The sequence below is a fragment of the Chlamydotis macqueenii genome, chromosome 4 (assembly GCF_036417535.1).
Source record: "Chlamydotis macqueenii isolate bChlMac1 chromosome 4, bChlMac1.mat, whole genome shotgun sequence".
In the NCBI taxonomy this organism is placed as follows: domain Eukaryota; kingdom Metazoa; phylum Chordata; class Aves; order Otidiformes; family Otididae; genus Chlamydotis; species Chlamydotis macqueenii.
Genome location: NC_141559.1, coordinates 15,627,419 through 15,654,170, shown reverse-complemented (window position 1 = coordinate 15,654,170; position 26,752 = coordinate 15,627,419). Strand labels below are relative to the sequence as shown.

The window sequence follows — 26,752 nt, the reverse complement described above, 5'->3', positions numbered from 1 at the left end:
TCCAATGGAGTTAGAAATGATAGTCTTTATTTTAATTTTTAGTTTCCTTTGTGCGTTTCAGCCTGTTGTAGTCTTAGAAAGCAGCCACACTGCCGGTGTCAGAATACGTTCGTCTTTATGACGCCTCTGCTAGCGTGTGAGCTAGACAGTGTAGAGTAACTGTTTTCTCGCACCTTTTATTTATTTCGAGTAATTCAGATTTTGGTTTTATCTTCAAAACCTAAGTAGTCTTCTGTATTTTCTGTCAGTAGGCTTTTGACTCAATGTGCTCTTTGTTATCCTTTAGTGGATGTGAATTGAGATGCATCACAGAATGCTTATAAGATATTGAGGAGCACATTTCTAATGAAGAGGTAATGCGTGTGCAGGGAAAGGTAGACCTATATACTGTAGTAATGTAAACCCTTCTCCAAATCTGGAACAGAAACCTGAAGAGAAGGGCTTTTGCACATAAAAACATGTCAGTGTTTTCAGGTAATATATAAATGAGCTTTATATGCCCAGAGTTTGTTCTTTACCAACTCCATCAGTTGGTCTGGTAACAGAGGTTCCCTCCCATAACAAATGTTGCTTTGCTTGGAACTGTAAACCATCACAGTCACCGCAGCTCTACTGACTGAAAAAAAACCCTTTGGTTTTAATAAAATCCCTGTGGTTTTTCAAACTGGTGCTCCTTATCAAAATAAAACATTAACATCAAATTACTCTGATTCAGCAACAGCATCTATTTTTTAATACGAACTTGTCTGTTCTGTCAGGTAATTGTTTAACTTCCCAGGGAATTGCATATGTGGGAAATGGGAAAATTCAAGCTTGTAAATACTTTCTGTGGTAAGGCAACAGGAAACTTGCTTCTGATTATTAAGATCACCAGGTTAAATAGCAAAATTTTTTAAAGAATTGCTAGAATTGACCTTTTGAATGCTAGATTTTCAACAAGCTCAGTCAGGAATCTATTTATGCTGTATACCAGGATTCTCTTGCCCTCCGCTTACAGAATTAGGAAGAAGTGTTGCTGTCACAGAGGTAACATTTCCTTTTGAGCCATAGGCTTTGAATCAGCAGTGGCTGTTGCCCACTGTGCTAATATCACCAAGCTTCTAAAGCAAATATATACTTTGTATATACAGGTCCCATCCTAAAGAGGAAGGACACCATCTTTATTTATCAACAAGATAAAGGGGAAGGTTGTTTCGGTTTGGTTTTTGTTTTTTGGTTTTTTTTTACCTTTGCATTTTTTGTTATATATAAAAGTGCTATGACGTACTGAGGCATGAAGAAATGACTAATGGTGCTGAATCAATTAGTTCCTTCAGATTTAGGGAAGAGCTGGCTGTACTCGCCAGCTGGCAGCATGCTCTCTTCTCCCTACACTTGGTGCTCATTTGGAGTACAGGATGCTTTTGGCGTATCACTTCCCGCTCCATCCATGCCCCTCTTCGCTCATGCGGAGGTCTGAAGGTGGAACCCTGCTGCAGTGGTGTTCTGCCATCCCAAAATTACAGGATGTTTCGAGAATACTTAGGCACTTGGTAATAGTTGAGCTGTGTAATGTCGTTGTCAATGGGGAAATGAGAAGAAGGGGAAAGTCTGGCTTGTGTATTTTTAGTAGTAGTCCATAAAAGCTGGAGTTTGGTCATTCTGATGAAGTGACTGTTGCGTCTACATTGTGCAGATCTTACTGTCAATTCTCCATTCTAAGCATCGTAGACTCTACTGTATGCAACTGTCAGTTCAGCTCTTAGTGCCTCCTCCCTTCCTCAACTTCTGTTTCTTCCTCTACAGCTGAAATAGTTGAGCACCTATATTTCTTCATAACTCTTCTCTGCATTTTTGTTTAGGCTTCCTTCTGAACAGTGAGTGACTCACTGAAGCAATTCTTACTACTTCTACTTCTTCTCTGTCTAGTCTTTTATGATCCATCTCAGCTGTGACATTTGCAAAAAAAAAGAAATTATTATGGATAGCTAGGCAGTGGGGCAGTCAGATATGGCATATATTATTTATTTCAAAATATATTTTTAAATTTTGCAGAGCCTTTAAGTTGCGCAGCTTAACTGTTGCCTCCTCAGTCCTTCTTGTCTGCTATCATTTGTGGCATTTACTTGTTGCGTTTTGTTTTAAGAAGACAATAGGAACTTTCTGTGCCTAGTGGGCTGTCTGGATCTGAGACTTTTTGTGGACCTAGAAAGCAAATACAAAACTAATTGTGTAAGGTTTTTCTCTATAATAGCTTCTGAAAGATTGAAGTAAAGCTGTCTTACTCAAGGTTAAATGAAAAGCAGGGGACAAGTGCTTTTTTGTTTGATTGTTTTTCACTTGGAGCTAAAAACAAACAGAAAATAAGCATCCTTTTAGACGGATGTGAGCAAGTTTTGGACTTTTGTCTTTTAAACAATACAGTTTGTGAATAGCTGAAAGACTAGTTGTTCTTGAAACATATCTGGACAAAGAATAGTCTTGGTTTAGCTGACCAAGCTTTGTGAATTAGCATGCATTAAATGATAGAATCATTGTATTGAGCAATAATAAAATATTGAAGTCAGATGGAAGGATGGTGGGGAATTGCTGTTTGCAGCTATGAAACTGATGTATGTCATGTTAACTCCCAACCCAAACAACTCATTTTAAGATTTGGTCTCATGAAACTTAAAATCCTCAATTTTCTCCAATGATCAGCTTTAAACCTGTTCCTTGTCAGTAAAGACAGCACGTCTTTTTGCTTGTGTCTGCTTGGAGGATGTGGGAAGCTGAGGTGGTCCTGGGTGATTAAATTAGATGAAAGACTTGCCTTCTACCAGTGAGACACGAAGTCTAATCAAGTGAAATGAGTTTTGAGATCTCAGCTCATTTCCTTGGGGATTATCAGTTTACATTACACAGTCACGACACCTAATTCATCATGGTTGATGCAGCTTTTGCTCAGAAGAGGAACTGGGACTGGGTAGCATGGGACTTGATCACAAGGCTCCCCCTAAGGAGGAGCAGCTTAGTGAAGTTAAGATACAGCACAGTAAAGGGGAGAGCTTTAATTTTTTTTTTTTTTAATAAATGATCTGTATTTCTGTATATCAGATCTTTTAGAATAGAGGGGCTTCAGTGCAAAATGAGGAAAGCTAGAAGTAAAAAAAGATACTTTGTACTGAGTATAGTTTATAAAATGATCCGTGTACAGATGTTAATGAATGTACACCATGAAGAGCAAAGTTGAACTTCTTGTTATGTAATTTCTATGATGTTGAATGATATTTGTGTATTTCCCTGCACAAAGGGAGTAAGGACTATTGTGCTTCCCTGATTAATTGACATTTTTGTTTGTTTGTTTCTTCCAGGGCATTGTTATAACTCCACTTCTGCTTCTGCTTTTTGTAAGTATTGTGATCTTAAGATGTATTTTTACTGTGTAATGTTGCACCTATCAGTATATTTAAGATATAAATTTGGGTGATTGAACAACGCTTAAATAATGAGGAAGATTTTTCTGGTCAGTATATGAAATAAGCTGCTTCCCAGAAAGGCCATCAAAGTGTGTCGCAAGGAATGCAGATATTTCTTTCTTAAGAGGACCAAAACCCATTGTCCTTGCAGAATTACAAAACCATATGCTGTTAGGCTGAGTAAAATACAAACACCACATAAGACAATCACTCAGGAGATCTCTTGGAGAGCATTCACATGCAGGAGCTGGACAAGATCATACTGATCCAAAATGGATGACAGGCCAATTGGGAAAGCACTGTTCAGATGAACAGAGCATTGCTCTTGGGCAGCTAAGCCCGTGGGTGTTTTGTGGTAGAGGTTAGTGAGACAGCAGCAGCAAGACAAATTACTGGAGCCCCTGTGTATCACTAAATGTGACACTACTTTATTCCTGTTAGTTCAAGCTTTCTTTTTTAATTGTCACTTTTCAGCCGGGACCTTGGTTCCTTACAGTTCATGGTAGGAGAAGAGGGAGAAGACCAAGTTTTATCTTCATGTTTTATAAGGGTGTGGATATTAGTCAGTGTACAATGAAGAGGCTTTTACAGATGGGTAGTGGTGCTTTAGGAATTCCCTTGTCGGGTAGGAAGTCTTGGTGCTTGAGGATTTGCTGGCACAAATGGTGTGGTGTGGGGCAAGTTACTGCTGAGGTCTGTGGCTTTGTGAAGAGAAGGGAAATAGGCAGAAGCACCTCAAGGATTTCAGGAGAGATATAATTCATCTTTTATGTTTGTCTTACTAATAGCGTTGTATGTAAGCCAGCAACCCTGGAAGGGTGAGTAAGTGTGAAGTGGTTCTATGATTCTACAAGTTAGTCTGAAACAATTTGTAAGTGGCATGCAAGTGGCACGCTGTTTATAGTAGGGATGCTTAAGCAGCATATGTGCTGCAGACAGCTACAGCAGTGTATACTAAACGGGCATAAGTACTGCTGTGAGAGTGGGTGTAATATTATCAACTACTGCCGCAGTAAAACTGTATGGGAGGATTTTTATTTTACTATAACAAATTGTAATTCTTCTGATGTAGCTATGTTTACACAAGATCTACTTTGACTGTCTCATATATCAATACACATCAGCAAAACTTTCTTGATATACCTGGGACCATAAACTTACAGTACATTGAAAAAGGTAGCTGTTCTAAGAAAAACAGGTGTTTTGTTATTCTTGCACTGAATACATTGATTCCAGATGGTCTGCCTCACCGTTTTCCTGTTCTCTTCCCTCCTTTATGGAACCTATTTCTTCCACAAGGATTCATCCAGAGACCTATGCCTTTATTTCTAAGTGGCTGAAACTTCAACTCTCTTTACTTTTGCTCACTGGCAGCTTTCACCCTGCTATACCTCACTGAGTTTTGGTGCTCTGCATAGCCAACAGGGATATTTTTCTGTAGAAATTGAAATATTGAGGAATGATCTGCATACCTTTTCAAGCAAGATAAAAATCTTTCCTTTGGTGGTTTGTGGACAGATAGCAAGATATTCTGTCCCATAAATTGCAGTTTTCATTGTTATTTCTCAAAAGAGATGGTAAAACATTACGTGAGTGAGAAAAAGGCGAAACGTGTGCCTCTGTTTTTCCTACCAGTCCTGGAGGCACTTGTATGAGAAGTGTGTAAACTGCACATTAATTGTTGTGCAGTTTGTAATGTGACTTGCAGCTGTTCTTCTTGAGGAAAATACACACATCAATTAGTTTTTCATAAGAGTGATAGACAAACTAGTCTGGGGATGGAGGATGTTACAAAAGCTGCATTTTTTTTTTGGTCACAAAACCCGAAACTTGAGGACTTGCCTTTGGGTATATAAATATTTAAAACTCCTTGAGGTCTTTGCTGAGGACTTGACGCATGAAGAGCAGCCATTCTGGTCAGCCCAGCAGCTAAGATGAGGCTCACCTTCTCTGAAGGTTCAGTTCACTTCAGTGGCATTTAGGATAGCAAAGTAAACGTGCACACCCTGACGAAGTGTTCCTGTACCCTGGCAGTCTATGGTCTGGACAGTTGAAACCTCCGCCCACCCCCTTGTGAACCTCTCTAATTTTCCTTTGACTATCCTTGGTACATCTGGCCTGCTCAACATGTAGTGGAGTCAAGCACACAGTTCACATGCTTCTATTTGCTTGTTTACAACATGCTGCTTGGTCATTTTGTGTCATACTGTGTAGTTGCTGTGGGGTGAGAAGCACTGACTAGTAATCTCCTGGTTGTCTTTTCTGGACCATTCATTAGTTCAGTAATATAACTTAGCCTTAGTGCTTAGTTGATAAAGGGTGGAATTTTCAAGTTTTGAGATAAAACTGATTTACCTCAACAGTAGCTGAGCTGGGCTTCTGAATACCATTCAGGGACCTTTGAAGGCAATGCCTTCAATGAGTTTTAATTCCTGAATTTGGTACTCACGAGTATTTACCTCTTCCACATAGTCATACTATGATAGTCTGAATATTATATTGCGTTAGTGATCCTATTTGTTAGTATCCCTGTATACATTGCATAAAATACCCTTATTGCTGCCAGAAATAAAATATGTTGTTGTCCATTAGCTTATGTTTTTTATGTAGCTTAACCTGCAGTAGTGGTTATGGTTTAATTTTTTTCCCTATGTGCACCAAAGAATATAATGTTCTGAACTGCCTTTTCTGTTCATAATTGCCTAGTAATGTAAATATAAATTGTCTAAACAACATTGATAAAGACATTTTGAAGCTTATAATAAATAATGCATTTAATGCAAATAATTTATCATTTTAAATAAATAGTGTTGAACACAAGATTGTCAGTTACATTTCTGAAAAGTGTATTTCTACTGTGAAACTTCCGGTGTAAATGTTACTCAAAGAATCTTACTCAAAAAAAAAGCTTACTAAGAGGTTCTGATTGATTTAATTAAACCTTAAATACTGTGCATATAATTACCGAACTGTATCCTTGTGAGGATGCCTAGTTAGACTTTAAAGAACAGCTGCCTTCACCACAGATACCCCTGATTAACACTTTACCTAATAAGAAGCTATTGAATCTGGCTTCCAGATGCATTAATCTGCAATATAATCATCCTCATGTTAACCTTTATTATTAACAGTTAATACGTTATATTCCCAGCAAAGATGTTATAAATGGGCAATGTCCCATAAACTATATGTAATTGATTAGAGTTCATATAGCGTTGAAACAAAGTGCTGTAAGATACATCAGTTTCAAGTTAACATGAGGTTATGCTGTTCACATTTCTTTGCAACATTCTGCAGTGTTTCATTAATGATGATTAGGAGGCTGTGTACCAAAGCATTCACAGAAGGATGTCAGATCATACACTTAGCTGAAGCCAGAGGTAACAGGTTGATCATGAAATTTTTTTAAGCTGAGAAATTTTTTTTTTTTTTTCCAAAGGCATTTGGGGGAAAAAAACCCCACCAACAACAAACTGAAGTGTAGACTGAATTTTGCTTTTGGAAATTATGCTATTGCTATCAATAAATGATGACTACGAATAGGTTAAGTAATGCCTGAGGAAGTTAGTCACTTGGGTGTGACAGTCCATCTTTACCACATGACTTGTTCTCCATGTTCAGTTAGTTATTTACTTTAGTACTTATAATAACATTTTATGATCTGTAATAACTGTTTATGTTTGGAATTCTTAAGTAAGCTGCATTTGGGCACATTTACATTACTAAAAGACAGTTAAACAAAAGATGTCATCATGTTGTGAAGATAATTGTGCTGTGATCTCTTTAGTAACCTCGAGATGTCAGCACCTTTTTATGATGTCTCACTTGAAGTACAGAACTTAAGGAGCACTGCACTCTGCAACAGTTTTAGCTGTATCATCTCACTTGTGTCCTTAGGTTGTAACTTTAGTCATGAAAAACAGGAATATGTATAAATGCAGGTTTATTTTCATTGAGAGATTTCATATGCCTTTTTATTGCACAGGATGGAGGCTGGCCTGATGTCTCAGCAAGGTCTGTTGGATTTGCCCTGTGTGCAGAGTGAGCATAGATATTGTACTACCGTGTAAGAGGATGATGCAGAGTGACCTTTCTCGTGTGAATGCAGCTCTGTTCCTTTCCAGCCACATTAGGATAGAGTTGCTCCCTCTGTCCTTAAAGTCAGCTGAGCACGTGGACTGGCAATTTTACCAAGCCACACGAGCTTATGGTTTTATTTATTGTATTTGGTATCAAAATGTGATGCTGGGGTTTTTATGGCATAGTATCGCATATAGTTCTGCCGCCTTCTTGGTATTACCCATGCCTGACAGATGTGGTCTCTTCAGTTGTTGAAGCGCAGCCGGTTAGCTATCAAAGAAAGAAATGTCATGGTGTGTGAATCTATGGCTTTATATTGAAAGCCAATAAGAAATTATTAGAGATAAGTAAGTATTTACATTTTATGTACAGTTAACATGGAATGTTAAAGAGCCAATGCAAAATTCATGTGTGTTTTTAAAAATATACTTGGCAGAAACCTCCATGTAACTGTCACGCGTTGCTCCCATGTTTGTTGTTTTACCAAAGAAGAATACCATGACATTTGTGTCAAAATGGAATGTTACCAAGGCTTTATCAGCTTGCTCCTTTTCTTGATTTATTCAGTGATGTTTTCTTTTCTGGTACCCTCTCCAATTTCTGAATTTTATAGTAGGTATTTTAATGGTGGCATTGTAGCGATGTACATGAAAGTAGCACCGCTGAAAGAATTCAGGAATAGACAAATGAATGAAATTCTGTGCAAGTATCACAGAGAAAACTGAAATTAAATGACTGATGAATAAGGGCATGAATGAAACAAGAAGCTGATTGAAATATTGAAGTTAAAAGCTTTCCCATATACTCACAAACCTGAAATTAAAACATTGTTTCAAAAGTTGTTGATACTTCTCAAATTTTTCCCAAGTCTTCTCCAATCCCATGTATTTCAGATAAATATTTTTATTAAAAGGAGCTGTTGTTACTTGGGTTTTTGTTGTTGGCTTTGGTTTTTTGTTGTTTTTTTTTTTTTTTTTAAACAGGAGTACTACACACTATGCCTTGTTTTTCCTCTCAAGCACTTGGTAAATGAGAGTTGATACCAGTCAAATGAATCGTTAAATATGCAAATATTTTAGTAGCTGGAAAGCCTTGGAAGTTGATCAGGAAGTTGCAGCTAATGGATTTCACTAGTATGTGACAAAAGGCTGATTACAGGGGGGGTTGGGGGGGTGGGGGTGGGGGGAAGGGAGAGGAAGCAACACAGTGCATTAGCTATTAGCAGATCAACTCATTCATGTGGAATATTTAAAGTGCATCATTATTTCTACCTGGTTATTTACCTCAGCATTGCCTTTCTCTTTAATCATTGGGAAGACAAAATTCTCTGATCTGATCCAAACTCTTTACAATTAACCAGAACTTTTTTATGATTGCCATAAAATATTTGCTTATTAATTTTATTCCTTTTTCAAATTCACCTTTTATGACTTTGCTGTATAAATTGGATACAAATAACAGAGAATAACAAGGGCCCTCTCTCTTTCTAACACACACACAAAATGCTGTAAATTTGTCTAGGTAGAAGACTCTAAAGTACGTAATGTTTCTGTGAAGGACTCTCTTTCTACTTGGTTTTGCTCTTGAAATTTTCATCTATATAGTGCTAGGGGAGCCTTTTAAGTATACATCCTGCTTCTACATAGCAGAAGCTAACCACGCATCTTAACAGGATCATAGAACCAGGGTACCAGGAGCATCCTGTCCTGACTTGCCCAGTCCATCTCTTTTCCATGCTGTGCAATTCACCTCAAAACTGAACGTGATTCAACTTAAAAGTAAGGATTTTTGCTCTCCCTCAACCCTTGGAATACTAGAAATTTGTGTCTCTGATGAGCAGAAAGCCAATTTCCAGTAAGTAGTTGTGACAGGTGTATTACTCATGTTGCCAGTGTTATCATACAGCACTTCTCTGAAACTTATCACGCTGACATAGTGTATGATCCTAGCCTCTTTCCCAGTCTTCAGTCACCTAGGCTAAACAAGCCATGCATTTCTAATCTTTAAAACATAAATACAAAAATACCACAAGAAGTCCCCTATTCTGGGGTGTTTTGTGCACCTGTTCCAGTTTTAATTCCTTCTTCAGCCCAGGCAATAAGAATTGTCCACAGCAGCGCAGTGTTCTTCACGAGGGCTTATCCAGGCCTTGTGCAATGTCACAGGTATCCTCTAGCTTCATTGAGTTATTTCTTGTTGGTATTTCACAGCAGCCTTTTTGATGGATACGTAATATTCATGGTTCTTAATTATCTTGTATTTACTAATCTATTTCTTTCCAGTTAGTCACTCTCTTGTTTGCAGCAGAATTTTTTGATATTAGTCCTTAAGTCTTATCTCTCCAAGGGTATTTATTAATCATCTACCTCCCATTTAGGTGCCTTTGGATTGTACGCTTGATCTCATTTCTTTACATTAGCCCTCAGGATCATTGTACCATGGTAAAATGGAAGAGTAATTCTGGTGTATTTCAGATTGGGAATACCTATGGTTATTTTTACAGCTCTATAAAGGCTTTAAAATTGACAGGTATGTTTGGATTGGCTTGGTATTTAATGTGTCATAGGGGAACTCGGAACAGGGTTAGGCATCTGTGATCGCTTTAACAAGGGAACCTCCAGGAATGCCCCATCCCTGGAAACGTTCAAGGCCAGGCTGGATGAGGCTCTGAGCAACCTGATCTAGTCAGGGATGTCCCTGCTCCTTGCAGGGGGGTTGGACTAGATGACCTTTGAAGGTCCCTTCCAACTCTAACCATCCTATGATTCTATACAGTCTTCTTGCCAAAGCCAGCGGCGGGGGGAAATTAAAGTTGACAGATTGTCAGCTTTTCTTTTTCCACACTTCTTAATATAAAACCAAAACTGGAGGGTATATGTAGACAGCTAAGGTTTTTTATGTTTGTGCCAAATCAATTCCCATGGCCACAGAAGCATATAGAATATGTGAGAATTTGCAAAATATACCGTAAGACCAGAACATCTCTTTTCTTTAGCAGAACTGGAGACTTATGTCTGCCTTTCGTTTTTAAGAATAATAATGAAAGATCTATTTGTTAAAACACATGACTATCAAACCATTGGATGTGATCTCTGTCGCACCTTTAGCCCCTTTCTCTGAGGTGAGAGACAACTTGCAGTTTTTGATAGGCAGAATTAAAAGCTTTATTTTAAAAATTTAAATTCATTCTTTCTGATACCTCAGATTCTGCCAGTGCTAGGAAATTGAAACGTATTTGCTTTTGAATGCCAAACCCTCTTTCTTCTCTTACTATAGAAGTTCCATGCTCAGTGATATGCCTCCCCTTCTCTTCCCTCTCCTGCTGTTAGCACCTGTTAGAGGTAGACAATTCCAGTACCAATGACTCTTGGTCAGTTGCTGAGAGCTGACATCTTTTACACAGTTTCTCTGCATTACTTACCAGGATACCTAAACACTCTGCATGTGAATGCCTTTAAAGTGATGGAGCAGGACGGGCATCCTAGTGACCTGCCAGCTCTGTTTAGACTTCTGTGAAATGTTACGTAGGAATGACTGTTTCATCTCTTTTGACCTCCTACCTGAAATCTAAAGCCAGGCACAGTGGAACTCAGGCACCTGTCAGCGCCATTCCCGTGGAGTAGCACCGACACTTCCTACTTCCCAGAGCCTCAGCGTCATTACAGTTACTACCCATTGCAGTGCATTCACTGGAAAGCACTTCCATTTGCCAAGTACCTGGGTTACTGAGGGTGATGTGCATGCTTTTCTGCTGTAACGTATCATATCGCAATGACTGGATCAGGATCAGGATTCTGGAAAGATTCCAAAGCAAGGGAGAGCTTAGGTCAGCTGGTCACCCTTGTTCATTCTCCTTCATTACTGAAGTGAATCCCATCCACATCTTTTCCAAAAATGCATCGCCTTCCATATCCTTTTATCACAGGGCCGTCATCCACAACAGGACAAAAAGGAAAATTAGTGCATGGGTGGTCTAGGCAGGCCTCTAAGCCAGCTGAATCTGAACTGGATGAGACTAACCAGAAGTGCTGATGATACAGCATTGAACACAAAATTTAAAAAGACAGGTATCAGAGTAGCCTGACCTGAAGGTGGAAAAGAAAAGCTTAAATTAAACATCTCACATGAGAGAGCAGCCAGTGACCCTTCTCCTCAGTTCTGTCCTGTTTTCACCTCTGCTTTGCTTCCTCATCTGTACTTAACAAATGGTGAGGCTGAAGTTGGCTGATGATGCATGAAGAGCACAAAGACACAACCTGAGGAAACATGTTAATTGCAGGAGAACACTGGAAGAGTTAGGCCCCAAAGGACAACTGCCTCCAAAGTGGACTCAATGTGTGCAGCGCATGCGGCACTAGGTTGTAATTAGGAGTGACTGGTAGGAGGTGTGTTGCTTCTTCTGAGTCAGTGGCAGTTGTAGACATGGGAACACCCATGGTGACACCTGCCTGGTTGGCTAGAAGGATAAGAATGGAGCATCTGGCTTGTGGAGGCAGTCTAGCCTGAGCAGTGGAATTGTCTTGTTTTCGTGCAAGGAACATTTCTTTTGCTTTTTGTTTTTATCACAACCAGTTAAATATAGTCTATCAGTTAAGGATAAGCCAATGTTTCTACCACAAACTCATAAAGAAACCCACTAAATAATTTGTCAGGAGTTTTTTAAAACAGACACTCTCTTGAGAAGAAAGGTCTAGGACTAAATTAGGAAGAATGTTGCAGGTCAGGTTTAAAGTATTGCACGGTGACAGAATTGTTTGGAAAGATTTGCCTGGAATTCTTTCATTACAACCATATCCAGCAAACACTTCAGAAGGTGCAGTTCTTGCTCTTCTGAGTTGTCCTTAAATCACTCAGATGATTTAAGTCAAAAGTGCCTTTCCCTAAGCAATAATTTGCAGGGTCTTTATTTGAATAGTGAGTCTATTCAAGCAAAGCTGGCTTATTAATAAACCTTTAACTGAAGTGCCGCTATCCAGAATAGCATGTAACAATCACTTTACGGTATCAGACTTCTGTTTAAAAAATGTTCTAAAATAAGCATAGACACTATGGTGGCATGAAAAGTTTTGATAGCTTTTTCATTAAATAATGCATTTTATCTTCCGTAAGAATTCCAATCAGATTATTTTTTACAGCTATAAATCGACAGTTTGATTCTATGATGTTTTTACATCAGTTCTTACAGTACTACTTCTGTTTGTTTGCTTGTGAAGAAAGGTTCGTTTTTAGGCATGGGGATTATTATGACAAGGAGGACAGCCAAATATAATCAGACATTTTAGCATAATGCTAATTTTGGTGCAATGCAGATCATCTAGGTGGCTTTTAAAAAAAAATTGTTTCATGACAGCAAATGGAGCACAGAACTTAGCTTGATCCAACTAAAAACTGAGCAAAATAATATTTATGCATTCAGACAGAATTTGTAAATGCATTTGTAAATGCATAGGAAGGTTTGATTGAGATTATGTCAAACTTTTTGTTTCCTCTGTTCTTCAGTTCTCACTTCTCTTTCTCAAAATGGATGTGACAAACATTTCCAAATATAAAGGCAGTCTGGAGCCCAGGCAATGTCGAGGGTCTGAGGGACATTTAGGATTGTGAGCATGATAAGTTTGCATACTACAGATGTTGAGGCACTCCTCGTCAAATTATGGATCCATTAGCTGTGGGTCCTTTTCCTCATGGTTAGGGCACTGTATGTCCAGAGTCTGGGTTAAAAAGCCTTTTTCTTCTATGTGCTTGAGAAGTTCCTGTCTTCTCGTTTCTTGAGCCTTTATCATATCTCCTGTGTCTTTCTCTGGGAATAGATTTAAGATTAAGATAATATAAGAGTTTATAGACATTGTCTAAGAGATAGATTCTAATGAAAACCCAGTCCACTGAAGTTACTGTTGTAATATACAGAAGGGAAAAAAGGTTCAGAAGTCTGTTTGAAGAAGTAATATCAGTACTATAGGTGGGACAGGGAAGTGTAATACCATAGCAGTGCATGAAGGGTGAGGACAGAGTCTAGCAAACACACTGCTCCGCACCTCTGTGCCCAGGTGTGGTATAGCAGAGTGTTAGGACCTCTTAAGGACCCAAGAAAGAGCTAGCTCCACGCTATTCTGGAGGCTGGTAGAAGAACATGATTCTCAACTATACAACTGAAACAAGATAAAAGGAGTGTGATCATAGCATCATGCAGGAGAGGAGTCACATTAGAAAGAGAAAAACTTGACTTTTTCTACAAGAATGAGAGATTTTTTTTTTCCCCTTACAAACCAGATGTAGTGAAGAATTCACTTCTTCTGGGCAAAAGGTGGTTAATGAATCGTTTATTTATTTAGACACTTTGGACTGATATGTGGATTTCTGCTTCATTTAAAATGTAGTCAGGGTGAGATGGTTACCCAAAATGTCTGCCTTTTAGTGGTCCAGATGATAGTGAGATGAGCCAGAACAGATTGGGTGAAGTTGACAAGGTGAAGAACCATACCCTGATAGCCTAATATAGAAGACTTATTTGAATAAAATAATTTTGCTTTTCCTAGGTAAATTGGTTTAGCATCCTAGCACAGTACCTGTAATTCATAATTTCTAATTATGTAAAAAAACCCAAGCAAACAAACAAACCCCCCCAAACCCCACACTCAAACCAAAATGTATTCTTATATATATCAAGTGCTTAAGAATCCACAACAGCTTGAAGACATCATATTTGAAGTAGTAGTTTTAAAACCTGGCAAGACTATTGCTGTTTGAATGGTTGCCTTTTTCAGCAGTATGTTATATTGTTGAACAGGATTTCATTCCTGACGTAGAAACTGATTATGCATCCACTGAGCATAAAACTTTAAAGTAGTGAGAGAAGTCCAATCAATGTCTTTATAAGAATGCACAAGAACCACTGCCAAAGTGTCATCTTTTGTGAAGCTATGCAGAGGGTCCTGGCATGTGGACTGCTTGCTTAGATAGATTCATTCCTCTGTGACCCAGGCAGATTTTAAAGTTTAAAAATCTTCACTTTCACTTGAAAAAGCTTCCTTGAATACACAGTAAGTAATGCTTTTAGCTCCTCAGCACATATTAAAAAAAAAAAAATAAAAAGTCCAAATACAATTTGAAAAACTATGAACCTTTTAAAATTTCAGAGGCTTCTCACAAGAATTAAAACAACAAAGAGACCATGAGTGGTATGATGGAGTTTTCTGCTCCACTTTCTGCAAGGAATCATGCAGAGAGCCCCATGTCCCTTGGGAATGGAGTAGCTGCGCTGCCTGACTTCAGGTACTCATGTGGGTGATCTGAATCTTCCCCTGCCAGCCCTTGCTTCGCCCTCTTGCCTTCATGGGAAATTTACGCTCCTGAATCTTGGTGCTCTCACTTGCGCACTACTTGCAGATCAAAAGTCTCAGTAATGACATCATCTTCAGGTCCCCTCCAACTGTTCTCTGTGCCCCCATTGTTAAAATTGGAGATGATGGGGATGAGATGCTGTAATTTATTAAATGGCCAAATTGAGTCTTACCTGGTGTTGCCAGTTAAGATAACACATAGGAAACAGCCATATCCTGTATGTTCTGTCCGAGGCTCTCTAGGTAGAGTGTATTCAGAAAAGAACATAGGAAAACAAGTGGTAGAGTTTGTTTAAAAAAAGAGTACATTTGGTCTGGTCCCACTCTCTTAGACTCTAAGCTGGCCAGGCAACACTTGAAGTCCTAGTGTCAGAAGTTAATTCCATTTCGTGCTGCTTCCCAGTTCTGATGCCATCTGTGTGCACCAAAAGCTCAGCTTGCATACAAACAGCCTTGCTGGTGTGCAGACCGTTTTCCCAAGCAGTGCATATACAAATGGTATTTGCAAACAGCAGTGCATATACGTGTAAACACTGCAAAAGTGGTATAATTGGTGTTTTCTCATCAGATGATTTCCTGTCGGTAAAGGTTGCAGTGGTACATTTCTGAATAAAGTAAAATACTTCAGTATGTGAAATTTCTGATTTTTCTGTTCTTTGAATTTCTGAAGAATCTGGTTTTATGCCAAACCCACTTCTATGGCCATATATTGATTTTTATAGGTGGAGTTATAGGAAGTGACTAGATTGTGTGATCACCTTGTCTATCTTGCCTACAGGTAGCTTTGAAAGGAAGATAGGTGTAAAAAATATAATGCAGTCTGAGCGTAGTTTATGAGAATGATGTATGTGAGCATGTTTTAGGAAATCAGCATCGTTTAGATGGAGCTGAAAAGATTTTGAATTCTGTCATTGTTTTGATGATCTTAAAGTGAAGTGCAAAATATAAAATAATGTGGAACTGTGAAATCCTCAGCATTATGTCATTTACCCTCATCATGAAGCAAACTGTTGTCTGTGGAAGCTCTGACAATGCTGTTTCCGTCTCCTTAAAATACATTTCTTAATGCATATTCTGTTGCTGTTAAAGATAAATTAAATTACGTTAAATGAAATTTTTCAATGACCTAGCATAAACCAAATGCAATCAGAATGTAAAAAACAGTGAGTATTTTCTGAAGCATTCTGAAGTAGTTTGCAAAAATCCCATTGACTGTGTTTGGTTCACCTTTTCTACCTGTGTCTTTAAAAGAAAAATATTTCTAGCATTTACAATTGTAATTAAGAAATCACCTGCATGAAGACTAAGCCTGTCACTCTTTGGTTGTCTTAATGAAAGAATAATTATATACTTTCAATAGATATCTTCTTTAACATAATTGAAATAAAAACATGAATGTCTTCACTATTATTTTATTATTAATAATAATTTATTTATTGAAATAACTACACCAAATTTTGTTGCTTGCTATATATAAATAGTGAGTTGAGCTAACTGCTTAGTTAGGAAGTTTCACTCCCTGTCTTTTTAGACTCTCATCCTACAAATGCCTGTATGATTTACTTTGCATATATGTGTAGCAGGATTTCAATTAAATGCATCTTGATGGAACCATTACCTTAGGTTACAAAATAACCAACCAGATATTGTTTTAGTTTTGTTATTGTGGAATACAGGATGCTTTATTATGGCTTAACAATGAAACATATGTGCGCATACTTCCAAGCTTTTGCACATATTTCCAATTTTTTATGCATAAAATAAAATGTATATTAATGTGTGATATCTGTATATGAAATTTCCAGATACTAAGAAAGAGTGCAATATTAATGCTATATTTTTATTTTGTAGCTTGGATCATCCTCCTCTGTGCCTTTTACATCTATATTCTCGCAGCTGTTTATGACTGTTGTAGTCCCCCTTATTATTGGACAGGTATGTATTTTATATATACATTCTTGTTTAAAAATATAAGATAAAGAGAGCTATCTTAAAGGCAGACTGGCAACCTGGTAAGCTGCCACATAGGAACAGCCTCAGGATAGTGAAGTCTAATATCAGAGAAAAGATGCTACAGTGCTCCCTGGAGCCACATTGATCTTTGTTGAGATTGAGCATCTGTCCCTCACTACCACAAACATACGCTACTGCATATCGAGAAGGGAGTTTGTGAACATAAAGTGGGAAAAATGGCAGCCCAGACTGTGAGAAATTCCAGCCCCATACAAATGAGCTTTGAGAATACGATATAGTCCTTGTGTCGCATGTCCTTTGCCTGGATGATGAAGGAAGTTCTCCCTGTGTAGTATCTACTACCAATTACAGGAATAAAAAATTCTCTGCATTGAAAAACATAAGGGCTAAGCAGTTAGAAATTAAGAAATAATAAAATGAAGGCTGCTTGAGCCATTTTGCATATGCTTTACAATAAGGGTTTTAATTGCACAATTGCAAACTTCCTTCTACGTGACTCCTCTGTCATTTGTTACACTGGGTGGAGGGTATTCATGGAATGAGCAGCTGTTCAGTATTTCATTTAATACTCCTTGTTCATATTGAAACTCAAGACCTTAATTTTCATGGCAGGTGACTGAAATCTTTCATCGAATGTAAAGATACTAACTGCAATATAAGATTTTCTGTGATGCTTGTCTCTGTAGTGTCTGTTTTTCTCACAAATATTAATTATTTTTTTTCTCCCATGTCATGGAGGAAAATTGCTATATTAAGACCAAAAGTGGCCAGAAGTGTCGACTGTTGTTGGACACCAAAACCGAAACACCCAAAGCATGATTCTTTTTTACTTAAAAGTATTAATTGTTCTTGGACATGCACAGTGCACGAAGGGAATATCAGTGGGATTTGCAGTTCATTCCCACGGGATACCATTGCTGTTTGTAACATCCAGTTTAACTCTGTGTTCAGCTGGAGCTTTCTGAATTTTGTCAGCCTAAAGCAGACTTTGAAATGGGAAGGTGGTTAAAATGTAAGCAAATGGAAGTGGAGTCGATAAAGGAGCACCCTGTACAAGATTAAGAATATCTGTCATTGCCTCTGCTGTGTAGAACAGTCAATCACTCTTTTATCAAGCTATAACTGCACATTTCAAAGTTGGCCTGTACTGTAACTTACTGAAGCCCTAGTGAAGTTTATTTCTTATGTGGTCAAAAAAACCCATTAAAGTCTAATAAGAAGATGAGCATGATAAGCATGACTAGCTACCAGCATCAGTACCTGGGTAACCTGGATGTAACCATACCATGTGGAAAATGGACATGAGCTCTGTGTCCCTGAAGGCTATTGAATTGCTCACATGCTTTGAGTTAAATGCCTAAGAACCTTCTTAGTAATTAGGACCACAAAGGGTTGCTGATGAACCTACTTGTGTTTCACATTCTTATCTTGTCAAAATTAAGTCTTCACCAAAAGCAGACAGGCAAAAGTACTTGAATCCTCTGGTCCTGAAAGGTCCAAAAACTGGAAGCTGTTAATCGGAAGCCTTAGTTGGAAATTTCTAGGAAACAAGTAGCGTGGCAGCAGATCTAGCAATAAAGTACCCTATAGTGATGGAGTATCAGCAACTTGTACTGCAGTGTAGTAAGTCTGAAGATGATGGTAGATTGCTAGACAAAGTGCAAAATTTCAAGAGGACTTTCACCTATATGCATAATGGCATATTACTTTGGAAAGATGTTACAAGAAATTGCTACATGAGCTAACTGGTGGAATTAGGGTTGCTTTTTTTTTTTTTGTCAGCACCAAATTATAAGGCTAAGTAAAATGAACTGAGCTGTAAGCATATGAAATAAGTGCTCTGAATGATTAGAGGTTAAAAATCTGAATTGTGATGAGACTTAACTGAGAACAGATGTGATTTTTGAGTTCTGATAAAGACTGTAACTCAATCACAAATTTATTTAAGAGTTTGTTTTTAAAAATACTATTCAATAAGAAATAGGATGATTCTCCTTTAAAAGTGTTTGAAGCAGTTTCTGGAAGTGAATGATCAACAGAAATAGCTCACATTCCTCTTAGTGTCAAGTCTTTGTTTCTAAAGTTGCTGCACTTGATTATATCTGTTCAGAGGATATGGAAGAGAGGAAGTGCTAAGGATAGCTACAGATCAAAAATGCCAAGGGCAGGTTACATTTATTGTCTTGATGAGGTAGAACTGTACAAAGGTAAACAGACCTGCCCAGATAGGCATAGAAGCCATTTCTGAAGGCAAATATCCAAAAATAATGTGCAGTAATCGGGGAAAACAAAAAGCAAGAAAAGGACTGACAGCAAGAGATACAGTGATAGCTCTTCTTGTCCTTCATCTGGAGGTGGCATGGATCTGCTCCCAACCAGACGGGAAGTTTTGCCTTTAGTTCGTAGGCCACTACTCACTCATTACTGAACTGTTGCAAAACAAGCGGCACAGCAACGTAATATTGCTTTTTGAGTCACAAGTTGCTTTCTCTGGGATTCCAGATGCATTAAGAGATAATGGCCCACAAGTCATGAATGACAGTTTCAGGAATTACTTCTAATTTATCATTCCGTGCCCACAATGTCAATTCTTTACCACGCACAGTCATACTGTTCAGCAGTAAAGTCAGTGGAAGAATGCCTGGTAAGGTTACCTGGTAGCAACGAGCTTGATTGGGAAAAAAACAAGCTTGGAACCTGCCAGCTTGGAGGATTGCTTCTCTTCAGCCTTCCGAATTCAGCTGTGATCAACAGAGGCTTTACGCTCAATCCACATCAGAGTGTAAAACAGAGAAGGCTGCTGAAAGCATTTGCCAAGGGCTTTCTTTTCCTTTAAAAAAAAATCTCGCCTCTGGGAAAACCTGTATTGCCTAAACGCTCATTTCCTGAGCGGGCTGCAGAGCTGGGTTTTTGAGCAGCCCCTGGGATACAAGCAAAGCAGATGAGAAGGTGCCTTTATATTTTTGTTTGGGGTTTTTTGTTTGCTTTATGGCAAAATGTATCAAGAGTTTTGGTTGCTTGCCTGACTTGTCATATTTTTTAATGATGGCTGGGAGAAAGAAGTCACAATAGTGTAATTGATTCTTATTTTCTACTGTTTCTCAAACAATTTTTCAGTGTGGCAAGACTGCCGTAGACAGGAGTCAAACACGCTTTTCTAGCCACTGACAATGAAATGTCTAAGGAGCTGCAGGTACAGGCTCTGCTCAGGTGGTGGCTGCCGTTTGTTAGAATGGCAGTTCTTTTGTAAAGAAAGAACTGTTAAAGGAGGAGGAAGGTATTATGTGATCAGAAAGGCACTGAGGCTTACAGGTAGCAGTTACTGTTACATGGTCTTCAATAAGGAGAATTGCTCTGTCTTTGTCAGAGATGTGCAGGTTGTCTAAACCTAAAGGACTGTTGTGGCCTGCATCCTCTCTGTCTCCAGACATGTTTTGCTAATAAGACCTCTCTGACAAGAGGTTTTGAAAAGAGACATAATCTATAGTATTTTATAAAGATCTAATGTTCTATAAGCCTTGAAGATCTGTAGTGTGTAAGAGCTTGTTATTTGTGCACCACTCTTTTATACCTCTAAGGGGAATTTGAGAATACTTGTTACAGTTTTTGAATTTGCTCTGGCAGCTTGAAGTACTGGTTTATTTATTTATTTATTTATTTTCCTGGGTGGCAGAGTTCTGATGAAGATTGCTGCTCCTGAGCTGTTGTGATTTTGCTAAAATATTTGTTTCCTTGTCTATAGACGGGGGTAATATTTTTAGCCGGCAAAATGTAATGTTTCAAGAAATTTCTAAGCAGTTTCTTCATGACCAGTTGTGAGATTTGGCCGAAGACTGTTGTTTCTTTGCTTATTTTTTTCCTTCTGAAGTGACAGATAACAGGAACAGTGAAAACCACTGCAATATTTCCTTTCCCCTTTTTGCAGACTTTCTCCATTCTCTACACCTAAGTGCTTATGACAGACTTTTATTTTATGTTTTATATTAAAGAGCGATTTATGATTAAATGTTAATGAAATAGAATTTTCACTGTGCTTTCATTATATTCTACTAGTTTGAACATTTTTCAAAGCAGCACACCAAAACCCGCTGTTTTCTATGAATAAATAATAAAAAGCTTGTCTGTACATTATCATTCATGCATTCTCTAGTTGCCCCATTGGTAATTTGTCTGCCAGCATAAAGTGGGCGCTTCACATTAAACAGACCTTAACTAAAGCTAAAATTGTTATGATTCTAAGTTGTTCTTCTTCCCAAATCTATAAAATGAAGCCTGTTGTACAGAAATCCTCACTGAATCTAGTCGCACAAAAAATCCTGATGTCCTACAAGTAAAGGATTGTAAGTGTCTTCTGCATCATTGCCCAAAATGTTCCGGAGGAACCCTATCAGCATTTGGGAGGTGTGCTTATAAACACAACTCCAGAAAGAGTGCTACGTTGCAATACAAGTTGTCGGTGAAATTGAAACTAAAAAGCTTAGCAATGTATTTATTTTTAAAGAATAAGAAATTGAAAGGGAAATGTAGGTGGCAGTTGCCAGGGAGTAGGAGGTACTATTCACCTAAGCCTAATGTTTGTTTGTAGTGGGTGGGTGAGGGAAACAGTAGTTAAATAAATTGTTATAAATGGGAACAGTGTCAAATCCTTTCATTCTTGTAACTTAAATCCACATGGAAGTAGCCCTACTTTTTCTTCAGAGGCCAGGGGAGCTGCAGAGAGGAGGAGGAGTGGTACCTTGGGAGACGAGCACTTCTGAAAGCTTGTTTCAGAAAACTGAGATGGCAGATAAACAGTCTTCAGACCACAGTTTGCTCCTTTCTTACACTTGCCTCAAACAGGGAGCAGAACCTAGTCTCCACAGAAATCCAAAATACAAAGAAAACCTGTACTGCTGCTACAGGCTCCCTTTACATTTTTGCCATATTGTGCCTGTTTGTAAGGTTTTAAAGGAACAGTTGTAAATTACCTCAGAAAGTGAAAGTTAATTTTAAAAATGGCCTCATGTGGGTTTTATAAAGCTTGCTTTGAAGGCATATATATGTCAGGAGCTATCTCTTGGGAGTAAACTGACTGACATAATGGAGTAAGATAGCTTTTAGGGGAGTTTGGTAAGCTGAGGAAAGAAAACAAGATGCTTGTAAAAAATATTCTTTTCTCAGATTGCAAAAATGTGGTGTTTTTTTTTTTTCCTGTCCCATCTTCAGAAAAGAAATATTAGATTGCATGCTCCGTAAAATAAGGATAGATTTGACATTTGTTGATAGCCTAGAAGGTATAAAAAAGTGAATGAACCAGTATAAAGTTCAGGACTTTAGAGCAGTGTATAGGAACAGATGAGAATAAATGCCTAAAAAACAGTCCCTATAAAATTATCAGGACAGGGTCTGGATGAAGTGATACAAGCTCTGCTTTGGAAAAGGGTCTGTGCATTTGAACTGCGATGCAGACCTTGGATATATGGAGGGTGGCTGTGCTACAGAAATCAGTCAAGGAGGTTCCATGTTATTTATGGCATTTCTACAACATGCATAATCTTCATTCCAGTATCCGAGTCTTTCTACTGGTTTTTGCAGTCACTGTCATCTTAGTTCACTTTTTTTTTTCCAATTTACCCCTTTCATGTCTTCCAGGCTTCACTGAAGTAGCTCCCAATATTCCATGCAGTTTTCTTTCTTGGTTTGCCATCACTGTATAAAGAGATACTGAGAAGTTATTGAACTGTTGCAAATATCTAGCCTGAGTCAAAGCTTTTCAAAAGACAATTGTGCATTGCAGAGTTCACTGCAAAGGTCTGTTGCCATAAGTAGTAATAATGTTAGTTAAGAATGAGTTAGGAATCTTACCTTGAAGGACAAAGTAAATAAGATAACTGCTGCATTTAGGTTTGGTGATAATCCAGCACAGTTTCAGCTTGTTTGCTTGTGTGTTTCAACACAAGGAAAGAGTGACTTGTATTTCTTTGTTGAAATGGTAAAGCCCCAGATGTTTTTCCCAGGTATTTAGAAGTGGATACCAGTACATCGTAAACAAGAGGAGCAGAAGTGCAGTAAAAACACAGGAAATTCTGTTAAAGATTAAATCAGTCCAAAAGAGTTGATAGAATAAGGAAAAATCTACTTTGCATAATGATGTAAATACCAAGAGATACTCTTATGTGTATAATGGAAACAGAAAAAGTGACTTCATAACCATTTCCCTTGGTTTGGTTTTTTTTTTTTCATTTCATGAGTTTAAAAAAAAAATAAATGGAGGATCTAGAAAATTTTTAAAAGGTGTTGTGTATTACAAATATCAGCAATTATTCCATTCTATATGCTTGAGGCAGGGAGCTACTTGCCCTATTTAGTTCAATTAATAATGAACATTAATGAATTACATTGTTTATTACATTTTTTACCTTGTGTGTCCAGCTCTTGAGCAGACAGGTGGAAATTGTCTAGCTGTATTTTACTGACAAATTTCTCTGGGTATACAGTGTGACTGTTATGAAGGTACAATTAGATAAATGAATTGTTTTTTCTATAATATATCTTCTGCTGTTTTCATATATGATCTTATAACAGATGAGCATTATTTACCTGCTTTTCTGGAATAGCAGATTTTGTTTCTTTGTAGAGGGGGATGTTAAGTGAATTAAGCACAGGAGCCATTAGCCCATTTGCTTAGGGAGGCTGATGTTGAGACAAGGAGGTTATGGCAGGATACAGAGCGGTCTGGAGGAAAAATACTGTGGATGTAGCCATTCTGCTAGAAGAACTGAATTGAAATAGGGATAATACTGTTAATTCATGTGTAATTATGTTCCTTTGTCTTTAAAAATTCAGTCCTGGTCAAGAGGAAAGTTTGAGCCTGGAACTGTGTTTTGAAGCAGATTTGAGCTGATGCCTTTCCAAAAAGCTTTGGAGGTTGCCAGGACATAGTCACCAGGAGGTGACTACCTGATTAAGAGATCTATGTTATTTTATTGTTTAACTTTTCTGTGCATTTATCAGCATCTTTCATCATGTAGGTTATTTATAAAATATCACCTACTACAAGGTTTTGCGTCTCTTTCTTTCTTCTCTCCACTAAGCCACAGTTTGAGGGAAGGATTCACTGTGCTCCATTCTTTCATGCGCAACCTCCAGTTCAGCCATCAGGAATTCCCTGTTCTTTGAAGAGGCTGGCATTTAAATCTGCACAAAAATCTTTGCAGTTAGTCATGCTTTGTGTGATCGCTACTGTAGGATGAGAGGCCCCAGAGCACTCCTTGCAGAAGTAATTCTGCAGGAGTCTCGGCAGGGATACAGATTGCAAAGCCTTTGTGCCTTGAGATTTGTACCTTAAATAATTGTGTGTGCATTCTCTGCAACATGAGAGCATCCTGCAGCATTCCCCGCTCTAAAGTATGTTTTTAAATGCTTTTATGTTTCATATAATGATGATTCTTCCAACACATCTACCTCCCCCCACACCCAGATGTAGTTTTTTAACTGCATTTTTTTTTAATCTGAGGAATTCCCTTTCACTAAGAACTATGGAATTATTCCATCGGAAGAGTACTCCCCTTTTTGCTTTCTTCCATCAGCGTGCCAGTCTGATGCATCCATTTGGATGTCAGTGGTTCACATTTCTACCTTGGGCTGTGAGTTCACCTTTTCACAGGAGTATCAGTTCAGATGTTTCCTCAAGTGCTTGTTTCTCCAGTGCTTGTCCCTTCCTTGTGCCCCGTTGTATTGGTATGTACTCCAAAATACGGGACTTTGTCATTTCAGCTGAGAGGTGGCACACGGTATGGTGTCTGAGTCTGGCATGCTTTGTACAGGCTGTAACATGCAAAAATGATTGTGTTAGCATTTGCTGTGTTTGTAGACAAACAGAGCTTAGTATCTCTGTCCAGGCTACGAATTACCTGTGAGGTTCTTTATTTAATCATTTCAATCTGCGTTGCTTGTGGCTTTTCAACCCCTATTAGACTTACTGTCAGAGAGTGCCAGCACCACAGAACAACAAGGTTCGCTGGCTGGCTCGGTACTCTGTTGCGTGTTGTCTTTATTGTATTTGTGGGATTTGCCATTGTTTCACTACAAATCCTCACCATTTTTTTTTTTTTTTAAAGTTCTGTGTTAACCCTGAAAAGTTATAGAACTGGCTTAAGAATTGAAAGGCTTTCAGAGTGTCCTTGTCCTGAAACAACTCTGCAGGGCATGAATAAGTAACAAATGGATTGTTTTTCAGTCAAAATGAATCAGCTGACGTGAGCTTCCCCGTGAAAAATCTAGTTGAGTTTTTACAGATACCTGTAGGATTCTATTTCTCCTCTCAAGTTATACAAAAATTTTGATTGCCTTGAATCAATTATCATCGGTTGAATCAACCTCTGAAATTATAGATCTTCTTGAACCTTTTGAGAAGATTAAATTGTATGGGATTCTGTGTTAGAGAGGATGTATTTTGTCTGTGTTTCTACAGCATATATTTAACATGACACTGGGTTGATGAGATTATTTCCTGAAGCCATAATTTAGTTCTTCAGGGTCCGATTATGTCATTTTTTAAAAAATACTATGTGCAGTAAGAAGGCATACTGATATTTATGGTTGTTGATTCACAATAATTTCAGACTAGATAGAGGTGGATATATAAAGAAGATCTCAGTGGATTGAAGATTTTGAGGAAATACGGCTTGGAGTTTCATTTTTTAAATGTTTTCTTTTCTTTCTCTTATGTGTCAGTCTATGTTAAATATATGTTATAAAGTTGTTATTGTCATGTATGTTATAATTATACCTTGTACAGACATGAGGTTATAGTTTTCTTAATAAATACCTCTAGTATAAGTTGTGGCATAATAAACTGTCACTTTTCTTTTTCAACATCTTGTTACTTTCAGTATAAATCTTCTGGAAAGGCCATAAATAAATAGGTGATCCTTAAGTAGCTTTTATTTTACCCCAACATGACCTTAATTTATGGAATAATGAAATTTTTTTAAACTTCCTTAGAAAACACTCAATTTAGAGGTGAAAAACTTTTCTTTTTGCTTCTGATAATTACAGAGTCCCAAATCTGCTCAGATTGGATTAATCTGATCTTCCTGTTTGAGATCATTCATGCTGCTCACTAAATGTCTTCACTCGACTTTTTTGCTTCTCTTTCATCAATGTAGTGATTTATTCCTGCCCGGTGGCATGTAAGCAGGTGGCTGAAGGAGCTCCACTGAATGTTCTTTCAGGAGTTGCATCGTATATTTGGAGTTGGGTTCTCTCTTTAACATCTGGCAAGTGTGAAATTTTAAAGTTGAGTGTTTTCACTGGGGTGTTGAGCATTCCCTTACATGGTTTCTTGTAAATCTGTTATTTTTCATCAGTGGGAAGCACAGAAGTGCTGGGAGGTACGTGCTGGTCCTCAGCCTGCTTAGCTTTGCATGAACCCCATGTGCCAAATTTTTAGAACGTGCCCTGCCATGTGGTTGATGAAATCTGTTTGCTGTGGTCACTGAGATAGCTGCTTCCAGGACTTCCCTACTGAGTGACTTGCAAACAAGCTGGGAAGGCCATGAGGAAAACTGACAGCTGTGAGGTCAATCCCACAGCTTTGGCAGTTAGTGTGTGAAAAGGTCCTATGGTAGCATTGGCGATGATGCCTTGATATTAATCTTGAATACCCCTAGAATGTTTTGTATTATTAAACCGCTTATGGTGATGTTTATTAATGGTACTGGTATGGGAAGGTAATGAAACACCTTTAGAGCCCTCTGGTAGAATATTTCAAGAAATATTATTTCTGAAAGAGCATGGTAACAGAGAACGTCGGGTGGTCTCGGGAGAAATTAGGCAAGGTAATGTGATTGCTGAAAAATTAACACAAGTCACAGCTGTAAGATAAAAGCTTTAAAAAGTTTTCCAAACCATATAAAGTAAAGAGAGAAACTAAAAGTG

The 26,752-nt window shown here is 38.1% G+C and overlaps 1 protein-coding gene across 2 annotated transcripts in view; it reads left to right on the top strand.

Moving 5' to 3' along the window:
- Positions 1 to 26,752, top strand: part of SLC10A7 (solute carrier family 10 member 7) — a 150,148-nt gene that overhangs the window by 94,703 nt on the left and 28,693 nt on the right. For both annotated transcript variants that reach the window (XM_086747457.1, XM_086747458.1), the window contains exons 6-7: positions 3,333 to 3,368; positions 16,709 to 16,792. In XM_086747457.1, coding sequence (XP_086603583.1) covers positions 3,333 to 3,368; positions 16,709 to 16,792 — 120 coding nt within the window. The remainder of the gene's footprint in view (positions 1 to 3,332; positions 3,369 to 16,708; positions 16,793 to 26,752) is intronic.